General features: G+C 42.9%; 4 protein-coding genes across 5 annotated transcripts; 1 reads left to right on the forward strand and 3 right to left on the reverse strand.

Annotated features, from left to right (window-relative positions):
• The first annotated feature begins 8 nt into the window (after positions 1–8).
• Positions 9–4,281, forward strand: LOC130719975 (protein MAIN-LIKE 1-like). The gene is made up of 4 exons (XM_057570562.1): positions 9–665; positions 2,107–3,097; positions 3,179–3,939; positions 4,021–4,281. Exons 2-4 carry the CDS (start codon positions 2,107–2,109, stop codon positions 4,279–4,281), a joined length of 2,013 nt encoding a protein of 670 aa, XP_057426545.1. The 5' UTR covers positions 9–665.
• Positions 4,225–5,465, reverse strand: LOC130721166 (uncharacterized). Of its 2 annotated transcripts, XM_057571910.1 has the most exons (4): positions 5,065–5,465; positions 4,879–4,980; positions 4,739–4,804; positions 4,225–4,646 (listed from the first exon to the last, which is right to left on the reverse strand). In XM_057571910.1, the coding sequence occupies exons 1-4, from the start codon at positions 5,422–5,424 to the stop codon at positions 4,587–4,589; spliced, it is 588 nt and encodes a 195-aa protein (XP_057427893.1). In that variant the 5' UTR covers positions 5,425–5,465; the 3' UTR covers positions 4,225–4,586. The 2 variants fall into 2 exon arrangements, with proteins under 2 accessions (XP_057427893.1, XP_057427892.1); XM_057571909.1 differs by having other exon boundaries at positions 4,879–5,465.
• Positions 5,466–5,519: 54 nt separating this feature from the next.
• On the reverse strand, positions 5,520–7,640 carry LOC130716732 (uncharacterized). Its single transcript, XM_057566743.1, has 3 exons — positions 7,565–7,640; positions 6,323–7,474; positions 5,520–6,213 (listed from the first exon to the last, which is right to left on the reverse strand). Exons 2-3 carry the CDS (start codon positions 7,268–7,270, stop codon positions 6,022–6,024), a joined length of 1,140 nt encoding a protein of 379 aa, XP_057422726.1. The 5' UTR covers positions 7,271–7,474; positions 7,565–7,640; the 3' UTR covers positions 5,520–6,021.
• A 674-nt stretch (positions 7,641–8,314) lies between these two features.
• On the reverse strand, positions 8,315–9,097 carry LOC130719976 (uncharacterized). The gene is made up of 2 exons (XM_057570563.1): positions 8,868–9,097; positions 8,315–8,740 (listed from the first exon to the last, which is right to left on the reverse strand). Exons 1-2 carry the CDS (start codon positions 9,021–9,023, stop codon positions 8,315–8,317), a joined length of 582 nt encoding a protein of 193 aa, XP_057426546.1. The 5' UTR covers positions 9,024–9,097.
• Positions 9,098–9,190: the final 93 nt, after the last annotated feature.

Below are 9,190 nucleotides of genomic sequence, written 5' to 3' on the forward strand. Positions count from 1 at the left end.
GTCCGAAATATTTCGGATATATCGATTCCGATATGCATCGGATGGTAAAGTTCCGAACACTGTTACTATTAAATCCAAAACACGGGCTCATTTCTCATTTCATTCCGAAATCCTTCTTGAACTTCCATTTCCGAAGCCCTCCAAACCTTCACAGCCTTCATCGAGCTCGCCTTCATCAGAGCTCTCTCTTCATCATCTTCTTCGGAGCTCTCTTCTTCGTCATCTTCTTCGTCAACTGCAATAGAGGTAATCTTCGTCATCTTCTTGTTAGGGTTAGGGATTCGAATGGGTTTTAGGGATTCTTGAAATTAATTTGTGGATTTAGGGCTTTAGCGATTTGAAGATGTCTGATTGTTGGGTGAAATTGTTGGGTGAAATTGTTGGGTGAAATTGTTCATGAACGGGCACCATGTTTTCACACCCCAGAACGAATTGAAATCCACATCCCTTTCACTGTTTGTTATCTACCCTGAGTTTTGAGTTCTGGAAGCTGCATTTTCTCACCTGTTATCTACCATGTTTGCATTTATTTTTCTTAACATTGATCCATTAGTTTTTATTGATAGGCAAGCAGTTGAAACTGTGAAATTCCCCTCTGAACTTAAGAACTTGAGCAAAAAGATTTGATTGAGCACAAAGGGAGAACTTGACTTATCTTGTTTCAGGTACACTTACTCTCAATCTCATGAATAATTGAGACAGAACCATTACTCTTTTCTAGCATAACTTTTGATTTGCATGAAATGGTAGCTGTGGAACAATAAATATAGGAAGTATGTATACGTGTGTCATCATTGAGAAATCATGCTAATGGGACTAAATGATAGACAAGTTAAAGTTGAAATTCATGTAATTATACCTGAGACTCAAGACACCAAGTCAGTAGCTGCATAGCTGCATATATTTTTTTGTAAGCAGTAGCACTATCCTTCAAGTTTCTAATACTATCCAATTTATATTGCCTAGTTTGATTACTATGTCTTTTTCCCAATGTATTTTCTATTATAACAAAAACATTAAGGAAGAAATCATTCAGTACTAATACCATGGAGTATTTGGGTCCCAAAATATTACCATTATCTCAATCTTTGGTCTGTAACAAATCTGATCCTATCTCACCTGCCCAGATCCTATCTCAATCTTTGGTCTGTAACAAGTCAGTAGCTGCATATATTTTTTTGTAAGCAGTAGCACTATCCTTCAGGTTTCTAATACTATCCAATTTATACAAATCCTGTGACCAGACTATACCATGTTAATGGAACAATAACCAGACCTCTGTTTGTTTTACTATGTGCAAATATTTTGATGCCATATTTGGTATCTTTGGTGCTGCTGTGTAAAATTAGCTACCATTGACTCATCTATTGACTCCAATTCCAGTTATCTACATAATTATGCATGATTAATGACAGAATGTTATGGAGTTAGCTACCATTGAAAGTCTGGGAGAATTGCTCTAGAGTTGTGCATGATTTAATGACAGAATTGCTCTAGAGTTAATGACAGAGTTATGCATGATTTAATGACAGAATTGTTCATGAGTTAATGACAGAATTGCTCAATAGTGATTGATTTCACCACTAGAACACATTTAAATTCTTGTGGGATGTTGGTTCTTGGTGAGAGAAGAAAGGGGGTGAAAGAGATGTATTATAAATAGAGGGACAGTACTAGTCTCATGTTGATGTTATCAATAGGAGTTAAGCTCAAAATCTTATGTATCAACACAGCTGATCATGTCAATAATGCTAACATTCACTAATCACATTTCAGCTAGGGTATAGTCACCAAGTGTTAAACCAACCTCCAACAATAATTGAAGATAATGGGCTGATGTAACCAGATTTATATAGTATGCTTGCATTGTATCAGCTTATGAACTCCAAATGATGTAACCAGATTTATATAGTATGCTTGCATTGTTCCACTTCTGTTTGTTTCTTTTAATATTGATCATGTTTAAAGAAAAGTTGATCTAAACATCCTCAACATACTTGATAATCTGTCTTGGTACATATCTCTTGCTGATTGCATGAATATTCAGTTATAAAGCTCATCAATTGGTACTTTTACAATTATCTGATTAGTATTATTTTTTAATAGATGGCTAAGAGGAAGAGCCAAGGGCGCAGGAAATCACATGTTGCTGGGAGCTCCCATGATGCCACGGAGGATGTTGAGGATCGCCACACAGCCCCGGATGATGTTGAGGATCGCCACAGACGGCTGCATGCTTCTTTTCGTAGAGTCAGAGGCAGATTTGGTGAGGACCAGGATGTTGGTGGGACATCAAATGAGGAGCGTCGAGACCCTTGTGAGATGATTCCTGAGCCTTCTCCGCCTTCTCCGCCTTCTCGTCAGACGACTCCCGAGCCTTCTCCGCCTTCTCGTCAGATGACTCCTCAGAGTTCGACAGAGAGTGAGCATGAGGTTGATGTGGAGCATGAGGTTGATGTGGAGCTTCAGGTTGATGTGGAGCCTGAGGTTGGTGTGGAGCTTGAGGGTGATGCTGGAGCACGACGGGATGAGGTGCCAGTCCAGACAGAGGCACCGTTTCCAGGGGGGCCTGATGATCTGTCACTGTTGGTCCGTTACCCACATCACGTTGCGCCGTGTCTGTGGCATCATATTATAGGCACCGACCCGCGTTACCCCGATAGAGGTGTGTTGAAGTTTGCCAGCGCTGGGATGAAGCTGGCAAAGCTGACATGTGAGGGCGAGGGAGACGATATGAGCGCTGTTCGTCAGCGTGTGGAGGGGACCGGACTCTATCCGCTCTTCAGTTGCACCTATCTGGAGATAGACACACCCCTTCTATCTGCCCTCGTCGAGAGATGGCATGAGGATACCAGCAGCTTCCACATGCCATTCGGGGAGATGACCATCACCCTGGATGACGTGTCATCTATACTTCATTTGCCTATGGGTGATAGGTTTTATACTCCCGGACAGGCCAGCAGAGAACAGGCAGCGGAGACCTGTGTTCTGCTCTTAGGAGGGGTAGCCACGGACTACATCATGGAGTTTAAGGCGGTGAAGACCATTGGCTTGCGATTCGGGTTCTTGCAGACTCTTTACACTAGGGCTCTTGCTGGTTAGTTGTACTGTATACTTAATTTATTTGCAACTATTATATGTGAATTAAATGATTAATGGTTTCTTTGTTGTACTTTAGAGCATCGGCATGACCATGCAGCACGGATGTGGCTACTTCACCTCCTCGGCTCGACCTTGTTTGCGAACAAGAGTGGAGGACACTACACTTCTGTCCATTGGATCGGCATGCTGCAGCACCTTGATCGGGTGTCAGAGTATGCGTGGGGCGCCATTGCACTAGCTACACTGTATGATGCACTTGGTCATGCCTCACGGAGGAAGACCAAGCAGATGAGCGGTTGTTCTTCCCTCCTGGTAGCTTGGGTGTTTGAGCACTTCCCACCCACCATTATTCAGCGGATTGAGGTCCCCGAGTACACGGAGGACCAGCCCAGAGCGTGCAGGTGGATGGAGTCCCGGGCTGGGCATGCTGGACTGATGGAGAGGCGAGTTCTCTTCGATGAGATGACGGCAGAGGACGTCATATGGACACCGTATGAGGAGCACAGGAGTCACAGAGAGCTGGACGTCCGAGCTTTATACTCAGGCTACATCCGGACTCCCATCCGGACGGTCGTGCGACCTCATCTTCCTGAGCGTGTGATGCGGCAGTTTGGGTACGTGCAGCCTATCCCGCGACACCCATCTGTTGTGATGGGCATGAGTTCTGCTGCGGAGGTCGTTGATGCAGCATACCAGGATTATGAGCCACACTTGATTCCAGGGGGGGTCCCTAGTATAGTGGATGGAGCGGCAGTAGATGATTACCTGGACTGGTACACCGGTGTATCTCACCGGTTCATCATCCCGGATGAGAGTAGGGCCGATCTCAGTGCTGTGGTAAGTGTGAACTTAATTTTCTTTATGCATTTGTGGTTTTGTGTATGCGGTTTACTAACATGTATATTGATTTATTTTCAGGCTTCTTTGCGTCGGGCCGTTGATTTGCTAGAGCAGGGACTTGAGGTCGACGACGGTCCCCCTAGAGATACACGCTCCCGCACTTTATTAGAGAAGTGCCTCACTGTCATCAGAGACTTGAGCAGGACCCAGGGCGTCACTTTCGTTGGTGTACGAGGAGGCAGAGGTCGAGGCAGAGGAGGAGGCGGAGATAGAGGAGGTGGCAGAGGCGGAGGCAGAGGTCGTAGGGGTAGGGTGGGTCGTAGGGGCAGGGGGCAGTGACATTATTATTATGTGTACTTTTATCGCATTATTAGTTTATACACGCTTTATTATCGGTCTGTACTTTTATCGCATTATTAGTTTGGATTTCACATTATCACGCTTTACTTGATTTGATTACATTTTTATCTCTTTTTAAATCAGGTAAAATAACAAACAAAATCCAATGGGAAGTGAAATAACGCACATAATCCAATTGAAGCAAAATAACGTACATAATTCAAGGGACGCAACATAGCCTACATAATCCAGGTCAAGGATTTTTTAAAGTTGCAAATAATTCAAAATTAGCCAAATAACATTAATCAATCTTCTGTAATGTCGGTGAATGTTTCAGATGGAGGTCCACAGTCACTGGAGAATACCTGTGAAAATTCACATAAACGAAAATTGAGATGTGTAAAAATCCACAGTCACTTTTATTTTAATTATATATGTGTAAAAAAGATTTCCATACCTTAACTATGTTGGGCAATGTTATGTTCAGGTAACAATTAGATTTTCTAGGAGAAAACACAGCTACCTAAAAGGAAGAAATAATGTTCAAATTGTCTAAAGAAGTAGAAACAATAGTCAAGTCGGTTAGAAATAATAAACCTTCTGGATAAGCATAACAGATCCAACATTTATGTCCTTCGCGAATTCGCTTTCAGTGAAAACCTTGTGATGGACACTAGCACCGACAGTGCCCGTAGGATCCTGCAACTCAAACCCATATGGCATTGACAGAGGACATTTAAATACCATGACATTGATGAAAAAGAACGCGGAAGATGGAAATACCTTCAGGGTAACTGACACATCGCCGAATCCGTTTGGCGTGCATGATTTGATAACTGCGACGATGAGATCGACCCTTTCTAGATGGTGAGTGATTGAACCCAGAGGAGTTGCAGATCCGCCTAATTGCAGGGCTGAAAGCCAAGCATTGGAGTGAAAATCGGGATCAGTGTCGTGACCGTCTTCGACGACGCGCCTAACAAATTGTTGGGTTGGAATGAGGTGTCCGTCGGTGGTGGAGCTGCGTTGAATCATGGCGGCCTGGACAACACCAGCAGGGCCGGGAATGAGAGGACGAGAACTTGCAGAAGAGTTGCCTCGGAGTTTGCAAGGGCGGATGAAGGTGGGCAAATCTTGTTCCATTTTGATTTTGAAGGTTTCGTTGAAAGAATGAAAGGAGAGGATGAATACAAGAAGGCTTAAATCAAGCAAATTTATAGATGAAGGAGTAATGGGGTTGGTTGTTGTTGGTGGTTGATAGTAATTAGGTTGGCTGTGGTTGGATGAGAGTAATGAGGTTGGTTGTGGTTGGTTGTGGATAGTGATGGAGAGACTTAAAATTAAAATGAGAAAAAAAATTAACGTTCGGATCCCCAGATTCCGAAGTTGTTCGGATCCTATAAATCCGAACTGTCTCGGAAACCTAAATGTCGAAGATTGTTTAAACTTGGGGGTGCCAAATTTAAGTATATGACACGGAAATGGAAAGGAGTCGTCCGAAAGATTTCGGACTCCGTAGTTCCGAAGTACTTCGGAAACCAAAGTTCCGAAATTTGCTTAACCAGTTAAAATGACAGTACCAGAAACAATGCAGGCAGAATCACAAGTTCTCATAACCAGCTACATTGCAGGGCAGAAACAGATAAAATGCACATGAGAAATAGTTTAATACTACATCATAATACTTTGAACTTCTAATTAGTTGTACATATGTCATTGCTACAAACATCAATCCTAGTCTCAATCTTCTCCAAGGTCTATAAAGACATTCTCTTGAGGACCACCCGTAGGATCAATCCAAGCATTCAATTCTGCCGTAAATGTAGCCAAACGCGCCGCATACGGGAAGATCCATTGGTCGGTGGGTTCTTTGGCCAAAAACGGCCATTGGGGAGCTATTGTTGGCATAGGATGTCCCGGCTTAAGCTTTAGCTACATTTGAGAGTATAGCAATAAAGTTAGATAAGAACAAAGTGGCTGAGTACAAAGTATACTAATTTAACGTGACAAGCGAGTGTAAGGTACTTCATAAAAGTTATACCTGAACAAAGTGGTTGGTGACGTGACCAACTGCTATAACGGGATGTACTTCCGGTGGGGCGCCTCCTCTCAATGGCAGATAAGTGTAACAACCTTTTAGTGAAATGGAGATGAAGACAACTTGCAACCTCGTAGCAATGAGGTACCCCATCTCCGGTAGAGACATCCACTTGTCTTCCGTTGCAATTGTACCAATCGGAAGGATGAGACGATTTTGTAGAGACTGAACCCTCTCATAACCAAATATGTTGCTATAGTAAGCGGTATTCTTTGAGAGTTCTACAAGCAACTCTTCCCTAATCAAAGCCCAACCGTCTTGACCTATGTCGGGTCTGAACAATGCAGCAACTGATCTATAACCACAATTACCATCTGCAATAACATCTATGACTTTTTCTATATATTGATGGAAGAAAGATGGCAAATCATCCAAGTATATGCTGGTGGAGGACTGCTTGCTCTTCTTAGACTTCTTGCTTCGAGGACAAGAGACTTTGTTAGGTGTTGGCTTGAGGCTATTGTTAACATGTTCCCAATAACAAGGATCACGTTGTAAGGATGGTTTTTGTTGACTAGGTGGTTTACTCTCCATAGCCTTGGACGAGCGCTTGGGCTTTATCTTCACTTGAGGAGGACACAGTGAACTACTAGAAGGACAATATAGCTCTTTTACCTTCCTCCTTAGCATACTTTGGCCCGCAACATCCAAAGTGTTGAAATAAGCGGTCAAGCCATCAATCTCTGACTTGAGGTCTCCTTGGTTTGAGGCTTGACTCCCAATGGGTACATGGTCCCAACCAAGTATCTTCCAGAAAGTATGGATTGCCTCATACGGAATTCTATCATAACTATGAAGTGCACACGCACAAGGAAGCCCATGGGTAACTTGGAATGCGCATCCACAACCATCACGCATCACTCTGTTCTGTTCATCTTCCATGAGTTGCATGGCCTTTCTGGACACAAATCCCCTGATATTGTATACATGGGCGACTTGAAACGATGTTCTACAAGGTTGATACTGCGCTCAAATGATGCCTTGATTTCATTGTGTCGTACAGTGGTCAACCTATCCACTGCATCCCACGAGGCGCACAAGTCACCTCTGCCGTCTTTCAGCATCCTCTTCAAGGTTGAGTGTGCACTTTCAGCCCTGCATACAAAAGATCATACTCTATCAATTTCTGCTAATAAAGCAAGACTATGAAATGAAAGATCACAACCAATAAAGTGTGCATTGTACCTGTTACTCGTTGTAGTTCCAAAATGCAACACAGAATTGGTCCACGCACTCACAAATTTCTCCTTGTGCTTTACCCATGTAGTAGAAATGTAGGATATGAAATCTGGGAAGTCCTTACACATGACACACATTTCCTTCCATTCCTCATCAAATTGTTCCACTGTTTCAGCATAAATCAGGCATTTCCAGTTCTCCATCACTGAAAGGGCAAAATCATCCGTGCCAATCAACACTTTGCACTTTGCCTCCACATTCTTGTTTATGTGGAACCGGCATAATAAATTGGTACAATTGGGAAGACATTGCTTAACAGCACTCAGTAAAGCCAAATCTCTGTCAGTCACAATCACTTGAGGTAATCTGGCATCATCGGCAATAAGAGACTTCATGCACTCCAAGGCCCAAACATAGTCAATTGTGTGCTCCCTAACTATGTAGCAAAATGCTATGGAGAAAGTCAACCCCGTAGAAGTGAGACCAACCATTTCAAGCAAGGGGATCTGATATCTGTTTGTCTTGTACGTGCAATCCATGATGACCACATGAGGGAATGTGTTGAAGAGTCTGACCGCATCAGGATGAGCCCAAAAGAGATCCCTAATCTCACTTGAATCAGCTTGTTGCCTTTCAAAGTGAACATACTTGGCTTCTACCAACTTCTTCATCAAATGTTGCATTTCTGTCAATGGTCCCCTTCCTCTTTTTTAAACCTTTTTGTTGCAACTGTAAACTTGAGTGATTGTAGTCAAGTTACTTGGATTGTTTTCCTTCAATGCCGCTAGTATTTGTCTCGGTGGTCCAAGTACTAGTCATGGTGCCCACAAGCCCCTTCTCTTCCTCTGTTAGTCGACCAACGTAGGGGTGTCCAACTAGTGATTTAGCTGGTTCATGGTTGTGTTTACCATCCATCACTTTCAGCCACCACATTCTATCACCCTTCGTAGGTCGTCCTTTGAGATTAAACTTACAATCAGTCTTTTGTGATGCGGTCTTTTTGTACTTGAATGTATTCGGGTCCTTGTATGGCCTGTAAATACCATGCTTCGCACACTTAATAGTAACAAATACCTTTCCTCCACTTATAGCATAGTCAGACCTTGCAATCACCAGCACATAACCATTCGCCTTTCCAACATTCTTAGCCCATTGTTCAAGCTCATCACGAGTATCAAATATCTGTTCAATGATAAATATTGCTTTAGAAATAAAACATCCTACCAACCATCACTAATTATTCAATAATCATCACATCATTTTCCAAATACATAGTAGTATGTTCCAACAAAAATTATTCAATGAATACCTGGTCAGTTGTAAATAAATGTGTGGCGTCCACGCTTATACGAGGGGGCACCCACGGAATGATATTGCTAGGAGGCTCAACATTCCCAGAACCGCATGCGGCATCGCATGCGGCATCAACCAGTAAATCTTCTTCATATAGGTACGGTTCAGTCATTCAGCCTGCATGTAACAAACTGCAACTGGTTAACTACTTCGGACATTGGGATTCCGAACTCGTTCGGATACAGACAATCCGAACTCGTTCGGATAAAGACAATCCGAATTTGTTCGGATACAGACATCCGTATCAAGCTCGACAGCATCAGAATACAAGCAAACAAT

This window comes from Lotus japonicus, chromosome 5, assembly GCF_012489685.1.
Source record: "Lotus japonicus ecotype B-129 chromosome 5, LjGifu_v1.2".
Classification (NCBI taxonomy): Eukaryota; Viridiplantae; Streptophyta; class Magnoliopsida; order Fabales; family Fabaceae; genus Lotus; species Lotus japonicus.

Bases quoted from the DNA above. Each gene is read 5' to 3' on its own strand.
- LOC130719975 (XM_057570562.1), top strand. From the start codon at position 2,107: ATGGCTAAGAGGAAGAGCCAAGGGCGCAGGAAATCACATGTTGCTGGG. The intron at 3,098-3,178 runs GTTAGTTGTACT...GTTGTACTTTAG, and splicing joins TTACACTAGGGCTCTTGCTG to AGCATCGGCATGACCATGCA. The intron at 3,940-4,020 runs GTAAGTGTGAAC...ATTTATTTTCAG, and splicing joins GGGCCGATCTCAGTGCTGTG to GCTTCTTTGCGTCGGGCCGT.
- LOC130721166 (XM_057571909.1), bottom strand. From the start codon at position 5,424: ATGGAACAAGATTTGCCCACCTTCATCCGCCCTTGCAAACTCCGAGGC. The intron at 4,805-4,878 runs GTTTATTATTTC...TCTTCCTTTTAG, and splicing joins CTGTTATGCTTATCCAGAAG to GTAGCTGTGTTTTCTCCTAG. The intron at 4,647-4,738 runs GTATGGAAATCT...GAATTTTCACAG, and splicing joins CATTGCCCAACATAGTTAAG to GTATTCTCCAGTGACTGTGG.
- LOC130716732 (XM_057566743.1), bottom strand. From the start codon at position 7,270: ATGCAACTCATGGAAGATGAACAGAACAGAGTGATGCGTGATGGTTGT. The intron at 6,214-6,322 runs GTATAACTTTTA...TCTCAAATGTAG, and splicing joins TCACCAACCACTTTGTTCAG to CTAAAGCTTAAGCCGGGACA.
- LOC130719976 (XM_057570563.1), bottom strand. From the start codon at position 9,023: ATGACTGAACCGTACCTATATGAAGAAGATTTACTGGTTGATGCCGCA. The intron at 8,741-8,867 runs GTATTCATTGAA...ATCATTGAACAG, and splicing joins ATTTATTTACAACTGACCAG to ATATTTGATACTCGTGATGA.